The sequence below is a fragment of the Typopeltis vanoorti genome, chromosome 6, assembly GCF_054136105.1.
Source record: "Typopeltis vanoorti isolate ZY-2024b chromosome 6, IOZ_Tvanoo_1.0, whole genome shotgun sequence".
Lineage (NCBI taxonomy): Eukaryota > Metazoa > Arthropoda > Arachnida > Uropygi > Thelyphonidae > Typopeltis > Typopeltis vanoorti.
Window position 1 is genome coordinate 17,688,609 of NC_143554.1, and position 23,873 is coordinate 17,712,481.

General features: G+C 35.9%; 1 protein-coding gene across 3 annotated transcripts in view; it reads left to right on the forward strand.

Moving 5' to 3' along the window:
- LOC150105315 (ubiquitin carboxyl-terminal hydrolase 48-like) overlaps window positions 1-23,873 on the forward strand; it is a 776,830-nt gene that overhangs the window by 109,794 nt on the left and 643,163 nt on the right. For all 3 annotated transcript variants that reach the window (XM_090394693.1, XM_090394696.1, XM_090394694.1), the window contains one exon: window positions 15,823-15,925. In XM_090394693.1, the coding sequence (XP_090250819.1) occupies window positions 15,823-15,925 (103 nt within the window). The remainder of the gene's footprint in view (window positions 1-15,822; window positions 15,926-23,873) is intronic.

Genomic DNA, 23,873 nt, shown 5'->3' on the forward strand with positions numbered 1-23,873 from the left:
AGAATGCTAAACACTGTGTAAAACTAGCTAAACAAAAGTCATGGGAGGACTTTGGCAAGAATATAGAAAATAAATATCAGGAAGGTGGCGAAATATTCTCGAGGTTGTTGAAGAAGCTTAAGAATGGAGGAAAGAGTGCTATAAAAGGAATTAGAGATGATAAAGGTGACATGAAAACGGGAGAAAAAGATATCCTTGAAGTATGGAGTAATTACTTTGAAAAACTGCTAAATAAAACAAGCAGTGATGACAGCACAGTGGTAAAAAACACTGACCAGGCATGCAGTCAGGATACATATCCATACTTGAAGTAGAAAAAGCCATCAAAGGCTTGAAATGTGGAAAGGCAGCAGGAGTAGATGATATTCGACCAGAAATCCTGAAGTATGGTGGTATAAGAGTCTTACAGTGGCTGCACTTCATAGTTCAGAAAACCTGGACATCGGGACGAATTCCCGATGATTGGAGTAGAGCTCTCATAGTACCCATATATAAAAAGGGAAATAAAACTGCATGTGAGAATTACAGAGGTATTTCCCTACTGAGTGTTCCTGGCAAGATCTATGCAAGTATACTTGAGAAACAGTTGAGAAGAATTGTGGAAGAAAAGCTTGGTGAAGAACAAGCTGGATTCAGGCCAAATAGAGGCTGTCAGGATCAGATCTTCACATGGGAATATAATAAAGATCTGTATTTAAGATTTGTCGATTTGGAAAAGGCATATGACAAAGTACCAAGAGAGAGAAGCTATTCAGTACGCTACAGTTATATGGTGTCAAAGGGGCAATATATCAAGCAATACTTAGTCTTTATTTGAGTTGTAAGTCAGCAGTTAGAATTGAAGGAAGTACAGGAAGATGGTTTAATGTTAAATCTGGTGTGAGACAAGGATGTACATTATCCTCTCTGTTATTCATTATCTATATGGATCACATTATGAAGGAAAGTGGTATTAAACACGATATCAAAATTGGAGATGTTAATGTCAGCTCTTTGCTTTATGCGGATGATGTTATACTTCTAAATAAATCTGCTACAAGTCTGCAAGATTCTCTGACTAAATTGAATAGCTGTTGTAATAGATATGGTATGAAGGTCAGCAATAAAAAGACAAAGACAATGAAAATAGGTAGAATCATTGAAAATGTCAACTGTGTTGTGAATGGAGAACCTGTGGAACAAGTAAAACATTTCAGCTATTTAGGCACGATTTTTACTGAAGATGGTAAATTAAATATAGAAATAGACAACAGAATCAGCAAAGCTGGTATGGTGGGAAGTCAATTGAATAAATTCATATGGAATAAGAGAGAAATTAGTCGGAACACTAAATTAGCTGTATAATACAAGACAGTGTTCAAACCAGTTTTAACTTATGGATCTGAGAGCTGGGTCAGAAGTAAAACACTTGACCAAAGGCTAGAGACCACAGATATGAGAGTCCTGATTAAGATTATAGGCGTGAACAGATGGCATCAATGGCAGTATCATATTAAAAACGAGGATATTAGGAAAGAACTCGACATTGTCAGCATCCAGGAATGCGTTAGCAGAGCTAATCTCAGGTGGTATGGTCACTTAAACAGAATGGGCAAGGAAAGATTAGCAAAACAAGTGTCCTCTGCCAGGTTGGCAGCAAAACGACCCAGAGGAAGACCAAGATATAGGTGGATTGATACTGTACAAAGTGCTTTAGACGATAGAAATATAAGATCTGATAATGTTGGAGTGTTGACAAGTAGCAGACTGATTTGGAGGAAAATTGTAGATAGGAAATTAATAATGATGTAATTTTTTTCATGTAGTACTATCATATCCTGTACACCCCTTGAGGGTACATGGCAGGAATTTGATGATGATGATGATCTATTTCACTCCCACCCTATTTGTTCTTGAAACTCCAGGGACATATACTGCCTCATTTAAGCACATTTCAAAGTTTCCCATGCATTGCTGATATACTTCCCATTAAATAACTGGTACCATGGGACCAAAGATAGCAACCTCTTGAGTTTTTTTATAATTTCCAGCTTTGTAGTTCAGCAGCTACTTCCCAGAAATCTGGAGAGGTTGTTGCACTTTGTCCTGCTGATACCTTCAGTATTTAATTGACAAATTCAGACAGAATGGCCAAATGTTTTGGTAAGATAGTCTTCAAAAGGATGATGCTCTTTAATCTCTTGAAAACTGGTTGTCAGTTTATCCAGTTTTCTGGTTATTATCATGCACTGCATTGATGATATCTTTTCATTCAGTAACTGATACCATGGCACTAAAGATAGTATTCTGACACTGTGATCAAATCTAATACTCTTGGACTTTGAGTTCCTTCACTGACACTTTTTCACATACTGCTTGAAAAAGTGTCTCTGAACAGCCCAGTAAATTTTCCTTCATTCTTATCATGAGATTTCTCTTCTATCCAGTCAATGTTTGATTCATAATAATGTTTTAAGATATAAACAACACCAAGAGAGGAAAAAATATATATTTATTAAACTCACTAATATTTCTTTAGTTTTCTAACCAGCATCATCAGAGCACAATTATAATTGTGATAGGCATACAGCACTCAACTATATAATTGAGGAAAACAATTCAAAATTTATAATTTATAATTGTGATCTAATGATGCTGGTTAGAAAACCAGAAAAATATTAGTGAGTTTAATAAATGTATTTCTTTTTTCCTCTCTTGGTGTTGTTTATACTGTAAAACATTATTATGAATCATTGCCGAAGCCTTTCTGTATGCAGTCAAAAACAAGGAAAGATAGAATTAAAAATATGGACAGTAGGAATTTGAGAATAGTAGGTTATAAAGAAATGTGAATTCTTACTTGAACTGATTTGGACATGGAATGAATTTAGGGAGTATGTAAAGAAGAATATATGAAATGAAATTTGAGGGATAAGACTAAGAGGATTATCACAATTATAATTGTGCTCTGATGATGCTGGTTAGAAAACCAGAGAAATATTAGTGAGTTTAATAAATATATATATATTTTCCTCTCTTGGTGTTGTTTATACTGTAAAACATTATTATGAATCATTGCCTAAGCCTTTCTGTATGCAGTCAAAAACAAGGAAAGATATAATTAAAAATATGGACAGTAGGAATTTGAGAATAGTAGGTTATGAAGAAATGTGAATTCTTACTTGAACTGATTTGGACATAGAATGAATTTAGGGAGTATGTAAAGAAGAATATATGAAATGAAAATTGAGGGATAAGACTAAGAGGAAGACCACCGAAAAGGAAGAGAGAGACTAGAGAAGAGAAGATTTATCAGAAATAAACTTGAGCTGGAACAGTGTTCAAGAAGAAATGATGTGGGACAATAGAAAAAAATTGAGAGCTTTGATTTACCTAAAGTTACTAGTTTCTGTTGAAGCAGTTTAAAGCAAATAATACAAAGATTGACAAACACAAATACTGCTTTCAGAAGATTAAGGAGAAGGTCTTGAAGTAAAGAATAACAGAAGAAAAAGAAAAAAGATGACTGGTTGGAATATCTGGAGAATAAGTTGCAAAAGATAGGACTGACTGGAGAAGATCCTTTCTTTCTTAGTTACATAGTGATCAGCATTCATTATAATAAATGATGGAGACAACTACAGTATAGTATAGTAATAACACTAGTTGTCTCTGTAATTTATTATATAATTTGATTTATATTATTTTAATATAAACCAAAGTAATTACCTTACATTTCAACCTTTAAATCAAGGTCAAGTGTGTGTGCATGCATGCATGCACGCACAAGGGGAAAATTTGGAAAGTTCTGAGAAACACCTAGAAAAAAATTATATTAAAGCAACTGATATAACCACAAGAAAGAACATATAAGGATATAAGAACGTAAGTTACCTTCATAACTCTGCTGCTAGTATGTTCTTTCTTATGGTATGTCAGTTGTTTTATCATTTTTGTTCTACGTGTTATCAGAACTTTCTAGACCCCACTCCCTTGTGTGTGTGTGTGTGTGTCCCAAAAGTAATGGCGATTTTTTTTTTATACTATACTTGTTCAAACCTGTATCAGCTTGACTAAACATGAATTTTTAAAGCTTTCTAAGTACTGTTAAGCTGAGGTGGCCTCATTTCAAGGAATTCCACCTTACAAGAACATCATACATAAGTTCTTATTTATATAATCCTATCTTATTATGAAGGTCACTGAAGAGCACATCATACTTTATGAGTTCAAAAATGACAACAATGCTACTAATACTGTAAAAAAAAAAAAATGTGCAAAAAGTGTATGGCGATAATGTTTTGAATGTGCAAAAGTGTCAACGATGGTTCTAAAAATATCAACAAGGGGACTTTAGGTCCTCCTCTGGGTTCCCTGTCTTGAAAATGATATGCTGGAAGCTGCTATTGCAAGAAATTCCAATCCAACTGTTGAAGATTAAGCAGATCTTAATTCATCATCAACCATCCATTGCCATTTGTAAGAACTTGGAATAGTGTCTAAGCTGAGCAAGTGGGTTCCCTCACAAACTGAGAAACAACATTCGAAGAGAGCATGTCAACATCTGCACTGCTCTTCATTCTCAAGAGGTTCACTCTTCGTTTTTCAGTTGTGTGGCTACCAGTGATGAAAAGTGAATACTTTACAAGAATGTTAAGTGCTGAAGGCAGTGGGTTCATTCAGGAGAAATAGGCTAAATCTCAGCCTAAACAAGCTGTTCACCCTCAGAAGGTTTTCTTAAGCATTTGGTGGGATATGGTTGGTATTATACACTTTGAACTCTTGCCACGAAACCAAACAATTACAGCTGAAGTATACTGTAAACAACTTGATCGATTGAATAAACAAGAATAGAGGTGTTCTCTGGTTATTTGAAAGATGTTGTTTTTCACCATGATAATGCATGTCCTCATAGTATAAGAATCACCTGTACCAAGATTGAAGAACTCAGCTGGGTAAAGCTTCCACATCCTCTGTATTCTCCTGATCATGCACCTTCAGATTAAAACTTATTTTGAAGTTTACAACATTTCATTAATGAAAAACAATATATTAGTATGTTCTTTCTTGTGATATGTTGGTTGCTGTATCATTTTTGTTCTAGGTGTTATCAGAACTTCTTTACCTTCAAACCTGCTGAATTCTATAGAAGTGGCATTATGAAGTTTTCATAATGTTGGAAGAGCGCTATTGATTGAGATGGAGAATCTATACTTGATTAAATTAGCAACTGATCTATCTTTTATATCCTTTCAAAACTTAATGCTAAAAACAACATTACTTTTGGGATGACCTGACACCAGGGGTATTCAAGGTGTGCAGAGCACACCCATGGAATAGCTATATCACTGATATTATATTTTTGCATTTATTCTTGTTAAAGACTCAAATAATTGTTTCCTGGCTTCATGTGATTCCTAAAATTAAATGCAATATACTAATGCTCCATGAAGAGGACACTTTTCAACATGCAAATGTTGCATCACATTTGCATTAATAACCTGGGTGTGAGGGTGTGTTGTCACAAATACAGACACCTTTGAGCCCTTTGAAGATGGTACAGCAAGACAAATTCTTATTGTTGAAGTGGGTTTAAACCATCCAGAAGGTGAGGCAGGGTGTGTGTGTGCATGTGCACTGAGACAATAGTACCCAGAAATCAGTGGCTGTGATTGGTTATTGTGTTAACCAATCCAATTGAAGGTTACCATTTGTCATGAGTTGCTGTTTTTGTTTTCTGAGTTTCATCTGTTTTGCATGTGTGAACTGACATTAGGAACACTGATGCAGACAAGTTTTTAATATATAATTTTCTATAAATAATGTATAACTTTTTTGCCCATATTTACAATGGGAAACAGTGTTGCCGATCTACTGAATGTCACATTTTCTGCCATTACTTTTGCAGATTGTATGATTGTAGTCGTAGGTGGTTAGCCTCTTCCAAATTGCACCTTTGAGTAATTTAAATGTAGCATTCTCCTTCATTCGTGTAGAAAGGCTTATGTGTTCGTCATACACGTTGATTAATTTTGACAGTATATATTAGAACACAGAATGATAAGTAAATAATTACTTATTGCTGATATTTTGCTGGTGTTATAACCAGCATCTTCAGAGCAAAAACACAGTTAGTCACAGATTACGAGACTACAACAACATGGTGTAACATTCGGACTAATTTGAACAATTGTAGCAACAACACAAAGACTAAAGTCCTAATTAGGCGCCCTCTATGTTAAAAAAAAAAAAACAGAGAGAAAGCAGATACCAGTTATGTCTTAAGATGACTGTCTCCCAAATCTTAGGCAAATTTATACAGCCATATTTGTTGAGATTTGGAGTATGTTTTAAGGCTTCTGTTGCTTCTAAGGACAATCTCTCTGACTTGTAAAAGCATCTGTGCAGTACTTTTGTTTTCTTCCAGTTGATTCTTTGTTCAGGGGGTATCCAAAGCATGATCTACTAGGCCTGACTTGCCATAGCGATAGTGCCGGATGTATTTTTTATGTTCACTGATGCGATGTCCACAGTTCTTCCTGTTTGACTGTACTAAGCCTGATCACATGAGCAGGGTACTTTGTAGACTCCTGGATGTGATAAAGGAGGGATGCTGTCCTTGGGGATGAATGGATGAGAGTTGCTAATTTGACACACGATCTGAATACAGTACGTAGTTGATGTTTATTGAGAACTCTAGATATCTTTTCTGATGTGTCTTTAATGTATGGGATAGTGACTGTTTTGTTGTAGTTCTCCATGGTGGATAGCGGGAGGGTTTCTTGGGAGCATTAAGTATTTTGTCTATTTTATGGGGATTATAGCCATTGGCTAAGAAGGTGTGGCATAAGTGAGCCAGTTCAGCAGCAAGAGCATTGTCATTGGAACAGATTGCTCTCGCTCTGTGGGTTAGCGTTTTTTTAAGATACCATACTGTTGAGAAGGGTGATGATACGATTGTTTGTGTAAATATCTCCCTGTATGTGTGGGTTTTCTAAAAACTGAGAATGATAAGGAACCATCTGGAAGACAAGTTATTAGCTTCCAGTTCCATTGTAAAGTGGATTTTTGGATGTTGGCTATTTAAATGTGCTAAGAATGTGTCCAATGTGCCTGGTTCATGTGGCCAAATAGCAAGCATGTTGTCAACATAGCATAGCCAAAGTGTTGCTTTGAAAGTGGCTGCATTGATAGCTAGTTTTTCCAGGTGTTCTATGTAGAAGTTGGCTAAGGGTGTGGGAAGGGGAGAGCCCATAGCTGTTCCATCTAATTGTTTGTATATTTGACCTTTCCATGCGAAATATCTTGCATGTATTGTGAATTTAAATAGTTCAAATATATCGGGGAAAATGTGACTTTAGCAGATCAAGGGTTTCAATTAGTGGTAGATTTGTGAATAGTGAGATGATATCAAAACTCACCATTATGACTCAACTTTTTAAGATATGGTGTTCTAAAATACTTTTTAGGTGGGCAGAATTTTTGACAAAGAAGGGAGAATTGTTTGTGAGAGTGACTAGTAGCTTAGGTAAATGTCTAGCTAGTTTGTTTGCGGGACTATTTATACTATCCACAATAGGGTGTAAGGATGTACCTTGTTTGTGGATTTTTGGTGCTCCATATATCCTGGGTGTTTTAACATGGAATGGCTTGAGTTTGTTTGCTGTTTCTTTAGGCCATGAAGTGACTTTTATTTCAGTAATTTATGCACCTTATTCTGTTGTGTGTTGGTGGGATTGGAATCTATATTTTGTATGTTGACTGGTCTTGTAGAAGTGTATGCATTTTGTTTTCATATTCTGTTGCATCCATCACCACGGTTGCATTCCCTTTATCTACTTTTGGTATGATAATGTGGTTATTATTATGTAGCCCTTTTAGAGCAATGATTTCCTTATGTGGGATATTATTTTTGGGAGGCTTAGACTGGATTAGGATCTTGGCCACATCTAAACATATGTTATTGGCTATTGCTGGAGGCAGGTCATATATTTCCTGTTCAACAGATGCCATTATTTTGGCTTTAGCAACTATCATCAATTCACCCCCAAGGACAACATTTGTCCTTATCACACCAGGAGTCTATGAAGTGCACTACTTGTGTGATCAAGCTTAGTATGGTCAAAAACGAAGAACAGTGGACTTCCACATCTGTGAACATAAAAAATACATCCAGCACTATCGCTATGGCAAGTCAGGCCTAGCAGATCATGCTTTGGATATCCCTGCACACAGGATTAACTGGAAGAAAACAAAAGTACTGCACAGAAGCTTTTACAAGTCAGAGAGATTGTTCTTGGAAGCAACAGAAGCCTTGAAACATACTCCAAATCTCAACAAATTTGGATGTATAAATTTGCCTAAGATTTGGGAGACTGTCATCTTAAGACATAACTAGTATCTGCTTTCTCTCTGTTTTTTTTTTTTTTTACATAGAGGGTGCCTAATTAGGACTTTAGTCTTTGTGTTGTTGCTACAATTGTTCAAACTAGTCTGATTGTTACACCATGTTGTTGTAGTCTCCCATTCTGCTCTGAAGATGCTAGTTTATACACCAGTGAAATATCAGCAATAAGTCAATAAATAAAAAAAAAAAAAAAAAAAAAAAATCAGCTAACGCCTTTTTATTCCCGTATATACGGGAGTAGGCGAGGCCATTTAGCCCTATCTAACTTTTGGAGACTGAGTGGGCAGTTCAATCTCCACTGGTACCCAATCAGAGACAGGTGGCCCAAGGCTATCACTAATTAAGTGGTACGCAGTGAAGAGAGACGGCTCAAATGTGCCGCCATCTCGTGGTCTCTAACCCTAACACAATATATTTAATGTCTGAAATAATGTGGGTTCTACGGTCGATTTTCTTGAGTTTACAGGACGAAAAACCCGAGTTTCCGGGAGGAAAAACCTGCTTGCCCGTGCCAGAGATCGACTAACTCGGGAACTGGTCGAAAAAAGGCTTAGAAAAATTTCCTCTAGTCGCCGACTAGACTCGAAACCAAGACTTCCTTCGTGCGGCCTAGCGCGATGGTGTGCAAACCATCGCGTCAATAAGTCAATAAATAATTATTTACTTATCATTCTGTGTATTATTAATCAACATTCTCCTTCATTATTGTTTTCTAATATATCTTAAAACAAATACATTGTCCCCCCCTATTGTATGCAGATTTGGTTAGAATTAATTGATAAATTAAACTATTCAGAGTTATCTTACAGTTAATTTCATTGGACCAGTTAAGATGATCATTGCTGTATGCATTCTTAAAACTTTCATACATTGAAAAAAATGTAATCATATAGTCAAATCAGCGTGAATTTTGTAGCATGGGTTGTATAAGTTGGACAACAGCACACCCAATCAAAATGGACATGTGACAACACTGATATATACACACAAAGAGATAAGCTATATTACAATACACATATTATGCCAAAGTTACATAAATTTGGTCAACCATTAACCCTGATATCCCGACATGTGGTGGGGGAAAAAAAGCCTTACTACATCATAGCCACAGTCCTCTTATCTGCTTAACTAGAGATTACTCATTTAAATTAGAACAAAAATACTACTGGTAGGATATATATATGAAATAAGACTGAAATTATTGCTTTGAGTCCTAAAGTGAGAGTTTGTTGGAGAACTTGAAATAGACATTGTGCGCCATCCATTTCAAGGGTTTTGCATAGGTAGCTTCTCAGTAGGTTGCCATCTTGTGATTTTCTTTCCTTCTTTTGTGGTTAAATTGTCTCTTTTCTCTCAGATTGTTAATTGCTTATAATGGTGGAGGGTGTTCTCTCTTCACATTTTCCGAATAATGCAAGTGTTCCTTCACTGTTCTTTTTAGTATTATGTTTCCTCCTTAGCTGTGCCCAAGAATCCAGTGTAAATGCATTTTGTGTGATTTGTCAGTTTTGAATATCATTTTACTGTTCCCTTTTTGTTGTTTCTGATGATATCCTCAGAAACAAGGATATCACCAGGAACTTTAACATTGGAGTCCATCAATTTATTTTTATGTATTTTTTTAAATTTTGAACATTATTCACTTAATAACAACATAATATTAATTAATATCGAAGGAAACATGGTTTTCATGTTTAAATTAACCAAGCTAAAAAAATACTCCAGTTTCATTTACACAAATTTTGTATGCATTCTTAACAATATTCAAAACCCAGTGAAAACTCTGCCTTAAGACATTTCACTATTATTTATAAAGATAGAATTGAAGTTGGACCTGTTGTTGGAAAATTGCGATCCTTGTGGACACCTATACCCAGGTTTGGATTAAGCTGGCTGGCTGGGGGCCCTGGCAGTAAAATTTATGGGGCCCCTAAAATATTTCTACATTTGGAAAAGTGATGACATTTCTCTTGCAGCCTGGTATACTTGTGTGGCAGTATTGACTTTGTCTTTATCTTCTTTTAAAAATATGTTCCAATTCACCATCAAAATGTGTAATATGTATACTTTTCTTATAAATCTCTTGATTTTTCCACATAGCTTGGGGCCTCTGGAAGCCACCAGGTTCAATACCCCCCCCCCTTGATCTGCCTTTGCCTATACCCCCATTTTTATCATGTCCAACATGATTTTGGAAGGTGGTATCTGCCTCTCAGTAGGATTTCTTATTGCTGTGTGTTTCATTTATTTATTGCCAGGTATTGAATTAATTCTAGGTAATCTTACATTGCAGTTACCTCCAGTCATACTTAATATGGACAAATTTAATGGACACAGTAGTGTGTCTGTGTGTGTGTGTGTGTGTGTGGTAGTGCCATCATGAATGGGTGAAGCCAGATTGTTGAGCGTGTGCCTGATGATAATGAACTCTTTCTCTCTCCTTCTCACTTCTCAGTAGTGGTTACCGTACATTGCCTATTTCTACCTGCTCGTATTCTGCAGTCAAACTTACAATCTGTTCCTTTTCCATTCTTCCACTATTTATGTGGAATGTCAAATAAAAGAACATATATGGAAGCGATCACTCTTCTGTTCTTTGTAGTATATCTTCAGAGGAACCAAGTTCTCCTTTGTGGATACCAAGGAATGTTGACCAGTCTGACTGGAACACCTTTCACATCTTGCAAAATTTGATACTGAGACAATTATCCAGGTACCTATTAGTGGTGCAGTAATATGTGTAATATAGTGTTATCATAAGTGACAACTGCAGTTCTGAAAACATCATCTTGCCTTCAGGGGACTATCTGAAACCACAATGGAACTTTGTGTCAAGAAGCCAGAAAATATCAAATCAGAGCATGGGGTTACATTTCAGGAAATGCATTGCCACATCAAATTTCATAGCTTTTACACTTGCTTAGGCCAAGTCACATTGCATTAGTTGTCTATCAAAAACAATTTTGGATCCAATTTTGCAACCAATGAAAAAGTGTATGGTATAAAATTTGGAAAATGAAAGGAACACACCATTTATCTACCCTAGAACATAATGAACATGTAGTTGCTGAATTCAAGACAGTCACAGGCACTTCTGGAGAAAGCGTGTTAGAATCTCAGCAACAGCTTTGTATCCTGAATTTTTGATATTCAAGGAACAACAAGAGAAACATTCTAAGTTTTTCTTCAGATATTAACCCTGCATATTATCATCAAATTCCTGGTATATATACCGTCAAGGGGTGATAGTACTACATGAAAGTACTACATACAGGATATAATAGTACTACATGAAAAATTTACGTCATTACTAACTTCCTATCTACAATTTTCCTCCAAATCAGTCTATTAAATATCAAGACTCCAATATTATCAGATATTATATTTCTGTCTTCTAAGGCACTTTTTACTGTATCAATCCACCTATATCTTGGTCTTCCTCTGGGCCTTTTTCCTGCCAACCCGGCAAAGAACACTTGATTTGCTAATCTTTTCTCTCCCATTCTGTTTAAGTGACTATACCACCTGAGATTAGCTCTGCTAACACATTCCTGGATGCTGACAATGTCAAGTTCTTACCTAATAGCTTCAATTTTTAATATGATGTTGCCATTGATGCCATCTGTTCACGCCTATAATCTTTCTCAGGACTCTCATATCTGTGGTCTCTAGTCTTTGGTCAAGTGTTTTGCTTGTGACCCAGCTCTGAGATCCATAAGTTAAATTTGGTTTCAATTGTATACAGCTAATTTAGCGTTTTGGCTAATTTCTCTCTTATTCCATATAAATTTATTCAGTTGATTTCCTACCATACCAGCTTTGTTGATTCTGTTGTCTATTTCCATATTTAATTTATCATCTTCACTAAAAATCGTGCCTGTAGTAGCTGAAATGTTTTACTTGTTTCTATGGGGTCTCTATTCACCATGCAATTGACATTTTCATTTTTTTTGCTTATTTTCATTGTCTTTGTCTTTTTAATGCTGACCTTCATACCATATCTATTACAACAGTTATTCAATTTAGTCAGAGAACCTTGCAGACTTGTAGCGGATTTATTTTGAAATATAACATCATTCGCATAAAGCAAAGAGCTGAGATTAACATCTCCAATTTTCATATCAGGTTTAATAACACTTTTCTTCATAATATGATCCATATAGATAATGAGTAACAGAGAAGATAAAGTACATCCTAGCCTGACACCAGATTTAACATTAAACCACCTTCCTGTACTTCCTTCAAATCTAACTGCTGACTTACAACTCAAATAAAGACTATGTATTGCTTGATATAATGCCCCATTGACACCATATAACTGTAGTTTTTTGAATAGCTTCTCTCTTGGCACCTTGTCATATGCCTTTTCCAGATCTACAAAACTTAAATACAGATCTTTGTTATGTTCCTATGATTTCTCAGCTATCTGTCATAAAGTGAAAATGTGATCCTGACAGCCTTTATTTAGCCTGAATCCAGCTTGTTCTTCACCAAACTTCTCTTCCACAATCCTTCTCAGCCATTTCCCAAGTATACTTGCATATATCTTACCAGGAACACTCAGTAATGAAATACCTCTGTAATTCTCACATTCAGTTTTATTTTCTTTTTTACATATGGGTACTATAAGAGCTCTACTCCAGTCATCGGGAATTCGTCCCTCTGTCCAGGCCTTCTGAACTATGCAGTACAGCCACTGTAAGACTTTTATACCTCCATACTTGAGCATTTCTGGTCGAATATCATCTACTCCTGCTGCCTTTCCACATTCCATGCTTTTGATGGCTTTTTCTACTTCAAGTATGGATATGTATTCCTCACTACATGCTTGGTCAGTGTTTTTTTACCACTGTGCTGTCATCACTACTTGTTTTATTTAGCAATTTTTCGTAGTGATTACTCCATACTTCATGGATATCTTTTTCTCCTGTTTTCATGTCACCTTTATCATTTCTAATTCCTTTTACACCACTCTTTCCTCCATTTCTGAGCTTCTTCAACAACCTCCAGAATATTTTGCCACTTCTTGATATTTATTTTCTATGTTCTTGCCAAAATTCTCCCACGATTTTTGTTAATCTAGTTTTACGCAGTGTTTAGCTTTAGCTTTCCTACATTTGTCTCTGTATTCTCTAAGAGCACAAGCTGACTTATTTGCCAGGAACTTTTGATATGCTTTCTTCTTTTTCTTCACTGCCTCTTTAACTTCCTGTGTCCACCATGGAGTTTTGATTTTTCTATCCTTGCAAACAACCTCACCACATGCCTCTCTGGCTGAATCAATCAATGTTTTGCTTGCCACTGAATCTCCAAGGTTTGGTTCCTGTTCCCAAACTCCGATTTTTTTCTTCAATCATGTTTGTGTATTTTAGTCTACAGTTCACATCTGATAGCTGCTTAACTTTTATTTGCTTTAAAACTTTCTTACTTGTTCTTCTTTTCAATATGAAATTCAATTTTATCCTGCTCAAGACTAAATGGTGATTACTTCCAATTTCAAATCCTCTGTACACTCTGGTGTCCTGCACCAGGGAAAAAACAATCGATGTGAATTTTCTTATTCCTTGCCTCTTCTCACCATGTTAATTTGTGCACACTTTTATGTGGTGGAACATGGTGTTAGTAATAACACCATGTTCCACCACATAAAATTTTGCTTGCCACCACAATGTTTTGCTTGCCACTGAATCTCCAAGGTTTGGTTCCTGTTCCCAAACTCCGATTTTTTTCTTCAATCATGTTTGTGTATTTTAGTCTACAGTTCACATCTGAGAGCTGCTTAACTTTTATTTGCTTTAAAACTTTCTTACTTGTTCTTCTTTTCAATATGAAATTCAATTTTATCCTGCTCAAGACTAAATGGTGATTACTTCCAATTTCAAATCCTCTGTACACTCTGGTGTCCTGCACCAGGGAAAGAACAATCAATGTGAATTTTCTTATTCCTTGCCTCTTCTCACCATGTTAATTTGTGCACACTTTTATGTGGTGGAACATGGTGTTAGTAATAACCAGTCCATGTCCCGAGCAGAAATCCAACAGGTATTTGTCATTATTATTAGCTTTGCTCTTTTCTCCAAATTTTCTGAATATATTTTTGTATGTCTGACAGTCATTTCCTACTCTACTATTTAGATCCCCAACAAGGACCAACATTTCCTTTTTCATTGTGTCAGTTGTTTCTCTAAAGCCTCAAAATATCCTTCACTTCTACCTTAGTAGAACCTTCTGTGGGACCATGGGCACAAATAAGTCTCATTGTCCAGTTCCGCATTCTGATATTTGCCCACATCACTCTACTTGAGACTGCCTGCTATTCAAGAAGATTAGCCTCTATTTAGTGATGAATACTAAATACTCAGAATTGCATGCCAGAATCAAATATCACACATTGTTTCGGAATCTAACTTAAAACCCAATGAATTACTCATCTACCTGTGTATTCTATCTACTGCTGGAACAGTTGTGCACATATAGTGTTCTTCCAGGAATATAACCTCTAGCTGTTCAGGAAAAAAAAAATCCTTCCATTGTCTTTTTTAATGTCTATTACACATGACAGTGACCATCTGTGTGTGTGTGTGTGTAATAGATAATGTAGAAAATATTAAATATTGGTGACAATGTGTCAGTGTTAAAGCTGTTGATAATGTTAGTTTCAGTTGATTTGAAAGAACCAAAGTATTTTCTTTCTTATTTTAAATTTATATTCATTGAGTTACAGTCAATAACTATCTTCTTTATGGCAAACATTGCTTTCCCACCTTAACAAACTATTTAAAAGCCCCAGCAAAGACCTGTCTATAGAATCAGTGCTTTTCTGATGGAAATTCACTATATCAAATTATTCCTTTTTGTCTGTGCAAGTTAGTTATAATGAGAGTTGTCTGTATTAGCTAAGACATCTTATCTTGATAATATTATGCAGATTATTACAGGTTATGCAAACTTAAACTCTGTCATGATCCTTTTAGGATATACTCTGTTGAGTTTAAAATTGTTCTTGTGCTGTTGTGGACTCTTCGTAATGTCTTCACAATGAAGACATAATGAAAAATTAACGATAGCACAATATTTCCATACCAGTCAGAGCAGACAGTGTAGATGGAATTAATTGTTCCATCACAGTTCCATCAATATTAATTAGATTTATGTGAAGCTAAGTAATGTGATGATAATAGGTCATTAAGTTTAAGAGAAGATCAGTGAAGTTATTTTATATTTACAAAGTGGTTTTTACTTCGTATTATGTTTCACATTTGAAAATTTATAAAACTTTTAATTTTTTTTAACTTTGTAATTGTTTACTTAAACAGTTCTTCAACTACTTATTGAAGAATTGTTTCCTTTAAGGAAACACTCATCAGAAATTTTTTATCATGTAGATATTTTTAATTTAAGATTAGTTAATACAAATAATTTTTTTTGTCTTGTAGTTAGGAAACAGTCAATTCAAGGTGGATCTTCTATCTTCTCTCCTTCTTCAAAAATTGGACATTTACAAATAATTTTTGCATTATTACAGTTTAGTAGTCGAAGGTAAAAGTACTTGAATTCAAAATAAAATCATTATATTTCTTTAATTGGTTTATATGTGTGTTTATTTGATTGGAACTGTTATAAAGAAAATGCAGTATCTTATAATCATATAATCAGAGATAAAAATATATCAATTTATTTTTGCTTTTAATTTATTCCCATTATGAATTTAAAAACTGGTTTACTCTGGGGTGTTCATACTACTTAGAAAGAATTACTTTATAATAAAATTAGCTAGTTTCATATGGAGGTTGCAAGTTTTGATTCCAGAAACTTGTGACCCATTCCACTTCTCATTTGCAAAGTATACTATTAATCAACTTTTTAATTGATCCCATCATGAGAGACAGAAGAATGTGTAGCACATCAGTGCCATGTATGGGGGTGCAGGTGAGGGATGGAAAAGAAGAAATATATTGGCATTTTTCTTGCAAAGTTAGAGATTGTAGTTGGAGAAGCACTTGTTGAGGAAGTGTTTGTTGTCATGAGAAGGTAGATAAATGAGGAAAAGAGGAGAAGCAGGTGCATCGTGTTTGCAGTTGAACTGAAAAGGAATGTTGGACAGCTGCTGCTTCTATTATTTTGACAGGTCTAGTAGAAAGCATTTCCATAGCCACTGCTCCACTGAACTGTCAACTATCAGTAGAAAAGATAGAACTGCAATAGTGCATCTGTGAGATAATGTTTGAAGTAAATTAGTCAGTGAGAGTGAGAGAGAAATCATTTGTCATCCAAATTGCTATCACATGTACAGCATTACAAATTTTTAGGGTGCACCACCTCAAACATGTGAATGGTATTTTAGAGATGGACAGATTTGGGATTTGTACAAGTTGTAGCTGGATGGGTGAAAAATAGTATTTGAGAGATTTTTAGAGGTGGAAGCAGCTATTGAACTGATGTGTTTATGCCACAAAATTCCAGTGGTAAATGTCAGTACCAGGAATGAGATCTGATACTGTTTGGTGATTTGTGTATTATTAAGGGTAAAGGTAGGTGAGATGCGTTCCCTTGCAAGAATAAAAGGCATGACGGCATTTTGGTAGCATTGAAGGGTTATCCTCTCCCCACTGAAGAATGGTGTGAAAATCGATGTTTAATGCACTAGTTTCAGACAATCTTAAAGCTTGGGTTGTCTGAGAAATTATGTCGTGGTTTGTCGAATAAGTAGGATGAATGAAGTGTGTGCTGTGATCAACAAATCTGTGGAAGTAGGGTTAGTAGTGATTGAAAATATGTTATTTAGGCATAGGAGAAAGATAATAAAACAGAGCCCAGAAGCATATCTGCATTGGTGAAGAAGAAGCCAATCCACTATGACATTCAGAGAAAGCTTATTACCCCCATTACAGAAGGTGGCAGGAAGACCAAGTTGTTAAATTGTTTAACATTCTTCTGATGTCTTTTTGTTGAAAAGCTACAGAAGGCATATGGAACACCATTTCTATATGAGTAGGTGAACTTGCCTTAGCCATCTGTGCAGGATTGGGAAGAGAAGTCTGATACCAGAAGGTCATCTCTATCTTTAGGTGCTGTAACAGGTGCCATCTAGATTAGAGAGAGGCGGAAGCACAGCTCAATAGAAACAGCATCTTGATGGGGGGGGGAGCAGAAGGCACAATTTCCATTTGGACAGAGGCAAGTTTTTTGCTCTCTTGGCCTTTAGATTTCGATTTTCTGACAATTGTTTTGCATTTTATTGTTTGCTTCTGTGTATTTCTTGAATGATTATTCATATGTAATGCATCTTGCTTTTGATGAATTATTGCTGAATTATATTTTTGTAATGTATATGTGCATTGCAATTCTGCAGGCTTAGCCTAGTGGCTATGTGCTTCACAACCATATGCCTGGGTAAGGAGTATCCTAGGTTCATTTCCCCATCTACGATGTGAGGAGCTCAAGGATCTTTCTCAGCTATAGCCAAGTTAGCCAGTCTTGAGCGTGGACAGCAAGGTCCCCCCCAGTTTATCGGGAATTTTTCATACCACAAGCAGGCAAACTGGTCATAGGATACCTCCAGGAATAAGGAGCGACCAACCTATTCCTTAGGATTTCGGTTCTGAATGCCTACATAGTAAAAAAAAAAAAAAAAAGTGTAGGTCTACGAATGAGTGTAAATTAGGATAGGATATGTGCATTGTAAAATATTGATAATGTAAAAAGGCCAAGAATGAATATATACTAGAAATATTTAGAGCATTACAGTGTTATGTAATTAATGCAAAGCTAGCTTACATTGCTTATACTGTGAAAGAGGTTATAAAAAAAATAGTTTCTTCAGTGCACTAAGGAATTTTAGATACTTTTCACAAGAAAATGTTGAAGAAAAAGTGTGAATTTGTTTTATTATATATTAGTAAAGATATTTACCTCTGGACAAAGATACATGTTGACAGTAGTATTGCCAATCATATAGTGTAGAACCCAAATGAGATCATGGTGGAGGAGACCTCCCAGTGATGGTACTGGCCCTTTTCATTCTTATTCTCTTTCTATGCTTTTCATCCTGTATTCTTTGCTCTGCTTCTCCTATCTTCCAGACCATCATTTCTGAAATCCAATTCCTTGCCTCTGAGTTAGCCATCAGTGCAACCCATGGACATCTGGAAAGGATGATCCTGGTAGTCTCACATTACTTCAGCAAGATAGACAGTCCTTGATGGCATGACCAGGATCATTTGGCTAATAGGTTTGCCTGCAAGAGTCAAGTGTTGCAGGAGGGCTCCTTGTTCATGGGCCAGGGGCTGGGACAGCAACAAACAAAAATGTCATATATTGATCGTAACTGTTTTACAAGAAATTTTAAGAAGCCTCTCAAATACTTAGGATCCCTACACAATGCAATAAAAATCAAGTCTTAATTTGACATCAAGTATGGTCTGCTTTGATTAAAAATTTAACTGCCACAAACCTAGGATAGGATCTAGGACATGCGTGATATCACAGAATGTGATAACAAATAGCAATGTTCCAACATGCATACAGTAATGAATATATCATTTGTATTTTGCTTTATCAATTATATGTAACAGTTGTGCAATTATCAAAACCATGTAATATGTGTAATTAATTGTTAATAGGCTTTTGTTGTGTAAAACTTTTATGTGCCTGATGATGTAATTCTTATGAAACTTATTGGGTTTTAATTCTTTATTTTTATTAAGCTCTTTATTTACATATAATGTGGTCTCAGTACCAAAAACTTTCAACAGAACTGCTAAACCACAGAAACTTACGTTTGCAAAAAAAAAAGAACGTGCCAGTGACATTGAAAATAAGACAGTAGAAAGAAATTGACTTGTGGCACATATAGTAATGGAACATCATGCTGTAGATTGGCAAACATCTTCAGTGCCTTACTTAGAAGGGAATATTTTCATCAGGCTGTTCAAGGAGTCATCCTTTGTAATATACTTCATGATATGTGGAGAAATAACCAGAGTTGATGGCAAAGGAAAAGAGATCTAAGATGTCGGAGGGGAAAACGTTTTCTAAGAGAGATAAATTGTCACTTAAGGGAATATTGGTAAACACTTTCACTTTCACAAACTCAAACTGACACTTTATCTCTCTTAGAAAACGTTTTCCCCTTCGACATCTTAGATCTCTTTTCCTTTGCCATCAATTCTGGTTATTTCTCTTGGAATAACAAAATCTACAAGCAGCTAGAGGGAACCGCCATGGGTTCCCCCCCCTCTCACCCCCCCTTGCCAATTTCTATATGGAAGATTTCGAAAAACGAGCCATAGACTCAGCCCCACTCAAACCTTCTATCTGGCTAAGATATGTAGATGATGTGCTCTCTATTTGGCCTCATGGCCCAGACACGTTAGACTCCTTCCTCGGTCATCTCAATAGCCTACATCCAAGAATCCAGTTTACTATGGAAAAGGAAAAGAACAATTGTTTACCCTTCCTAGACACCTTAGTCACACGCCTGCCTAATGATACACTTGCCTTCACTGTATACAGAAAACCCACACACACAGGCAGATACATTCACAAACTCTCCCACCACCACCCCTCACAACAATATGGCATCATTAAAACCCTTACCAAGAGAGCCCACAATCTTTGTTCCAGTGGAACCGCCCTCACTACTGAGCTTAACCACATACACAGAACTTTCCTCTCCAATGGCTACAGCGAACACAGTATCAAAAAAATAATCAATTCCTCCCCCATTCCCCGTCCCTCTCGTCAACAAGATTTTAAAAATGCCATCACCATACCCTACATCCGTGGCACTTCGGAAAAAATAGCCAAGATACTAAAAAAGTATAACCTACACACAGCATATAAGCCCTACCGCAAACTTGCTACCCTTATCCGTTCTACAAAAGATCAGCTCCCTCCTCTCTCTCTCTGCCTGGAGTTTACAAAGTACCCTGTTCCTGTAAGCTTGCGTACTTTGGACAGACAGGCAGATCAGCATCCATAAACACAACTATGGCCATTCAGGCTTGGCTGACCATGTTTTGGACACCACCCACAGAGTATCATGGAAGAAAACCACCATGCTCCACCACAGCAAATTCAAGAAAGAGAGACTTTTCTTAGAAGCAGCAGCAGCTCTCAAAAACCAACCAAATCTTAACAAATACGGTTGTATTAAGCTTCCGAAGATTTGGGAAACACTCATCACCAGAGGTCCTACCTTACATTCCAGGCCACCTACTACCGCCCGTAGAGGGCGCTCCACCTAGATAGGACTTTAGTGTCACCCACGTGGTTGGGCTTAGTATTGTAAGTTTTTGTGTGCATGTTACATTAATTGTTTTTGTAATCCCCATAGATGTCCTAGTGACTAGGACGAAATATAGGAAGTATTAAATTCCATTTTAATTCTTTTTGAGTGTTGTAAAAAATCCATTAAACCTCCAACATAATGTCCTTACAGCACTTAAGCCTCTACACAAGAAGTCTGGACATCGACCTGTAGTTGGTATGGTGGTGGCAGTGGTTATGGAAGAAATAGAAGATCAAGGTCCCATTCACCACGAAGATGTTATTCTCATAGCCATTCTCACAGTCCTCGTCGAAGTATCAGCAGAACTCCTCCTCCTCCTCATCCTAGAAGATGATGATGCAAAGTGAAATGGGTTTTCTCTAATGGATCAAGATTTTCACACAAGTCACAACTGCTCTCTAATAAAACCTTGGATACCGCTACATTTCTGTTGTGATGTGTTGAGAGAACAAGCAGTCTTGTCATATTTGGTGCAGTAGGGTGATAATTTTCCCTGGCTTGACTATAACAAATTACTCTTCCTTTTTTTTAAAAAAAGGAAGACTTGGAAAGTAGTTTGTGCCTTTTATGTAATGAACTTTTACACGTTAAGATTTTCATCATTTGTTTCTGGAGATTGTGATTGTACATTTCACTTGCCAGTTTCACAAAGCCATATGCGTAAATAACCACAGAAACCAGTAGACCAGACCTGCATGCAATAGTCCAAGCGAGTTCTTATCAAGGTCCTGTGAAGAGACAAAATGACTTTCTTATCTCTACATGTCAAGGCAATTATTTACAATTTTTGCTATATGACCCTTGAACTTCAACTTCCTGTTTAATAAAACTCCCAGATCCTTAGCCCCATGAGTTTCTTCTAGCATAATCCCACCAATATATTATGACATTGGATATCTTATCACACTACAGTGCATGACCTTACATTTATTAACATTGAACTGATACCCATTTTCATATGCTCACAATTCCAGCCTATTTAAATCATTCTGCAAATACTGCATATCAGCCACATTCCTGATTTCCTATTTTTGCATCATCAGCAAATATCTGTATGTCACATGTCAAATCCTTCCCAATGTTATTAATGTTCGGATTGAATAACAGTGCATCAAGGACTGATCCTTGAGGCTCCACACTGGTTACCTTTAATCTTGCAGATTCACATCCCCCCCCCTCCTGCCTCATACATGACTTTTTTGATATCTATCAGTCAGCTGTCCTCTTATCCATGCCAATAGTCAATAATCCAATCCCATATTCTCCAATTTATGCAACACTCTTCTATGCTGTATTCTATCAAAAGTCAGCAAAATCCAAAAGTATCATGGTGTATCCATCCCCCTTGTCTAACTCAGTGGTAATATTATTATAGAATGTGAGCAAGTTGCTAAAACATGATCTTCCCTTAATAAACACATGCTGTTTATTACAAAGTAGAGATTTTCTTTCAACCCATTTCTGAATGTGAGCCCTAACCAACTTTTCCAAAATTTTCACTACTACTCCGTAGATACTGATTGGTCAGTAGTTGGATATGTTGGCCTTTGCACCACCTGTGTGCAATGGTATTTTCATACATTCTTTCCACTCTTGTGGAAAATCTTCCTTGTTCTGAAACTTAAATTATATAGCCTGGTCAAAGGAATTGCCAGTTCAGCTGAACACTCTTTTAGCATCCATGCTGATAACTCATCAGTTCGTATTGCAGAATTCTTATTCAGTTTGTGAAACTGCTCTAATACTTCCTCCTTATACATGTGACTTCTCATACAAGGAAGGGGTATCAGTGAATTCAATGTTGCATATATCAGGTTGATGTCTTTTAGACTAAATGATCATAAATGATCCAGGAGCTAAGATTGTTCCTGAATACTTCAGGTATTCTGTGCCTAACTCTAAGTGCTACATCATTCCTACTGTTTAATAACAGCATAACTTGGTATAAAGAAGCATGTAACCTATTCTTTCAAGAACTTCCACAGTTGTATACTAACAATAACATTCTATTCAATAACTGACTGAAGTTCCAAGATACTTTAATGGCAGGGAATTGCTTATACTATACAATGTGTTGGGCATTCAATACTTTTTTTTTTTTAGTCTCTTAGCAATGGAGAGAGAATTTTGCTATTTGTAATTAATGTGTTTAAAATGTCTTTTCTTTCTCATAAAACTATCCGGGCTCTCTTTCTGCAATCTTATGATGAACATCCTTTCACTTTTTCACATCTAGAAAAGTTCAATTTCATTTAAGACAAATTATGGGCTCTACAACCGTGTTATAAATAAAATTTTTTAATTTACCAACATTTTGACCTTCGTATGAAGGTCATCATCTGGAGTATACAGAGACAAGTTAAATTACATTTCACACAGCATTCTAAAGGGACAACGATTTGATCAAAGGTTATTCTACTGGCCTGATCGCTAGTGAAAATAAAATAACTACATCAAAGCTATATTCTATATAATACATCAGAGAAACATTCTTTCATATAGATAGTTTTATTACAGAAAAAATGATGTCCTAATTTAACATGACAATTATTATATTAGATTAAAGATCCTGGATTATCTATGGTCCTATTTATAATTAACTCTTAGGGATTAAAGTTACATGGGTAGAATATGTACCTTTCATATTCTTGGTATTTTAAGACCCTCATTCTTGTTAAGATTAAGGCGGTTGTTAAGAATCTCACTGGCCTCCTTAAATTTACTTTCATACCATGTTTTAGTATGATGTAAATGATAGGTGCTTTTCTAATCAGTTCTATGTAAAGTGTTCAGGGCATGATCAGAAAGACCAGATTTACTATAGTTATTATATTTAATGTGTTGTTATGTTCCTTTCTTCTGATAGGGATTGTGCATCATGTTTCCCCTATATAGGGAAAATTACAGGTGCAGTGAATATGGTATACTCCAGGGTGTGCCAGCAGAGGGAGTGAATCCTTGGATAATTTGTGTAAGTTCTTTAATTTTGCAGGAGATTTAAAGGTGGCTTTAAGGTTGTATTTCTGTAGTATTCTGTTTATTTTATCTGATATCCCTTTAATATATGGAATGGTTACAGTTTTATTGTAGTCTAGTTTGTTTTTAAGTGAGGTCTTGTTTGTTTTACAGAATTTTGTTGATAGTATTTTGGGCTGTAACCATTTTTTAGCAAGGTATTGCTGATAACTTTTAATT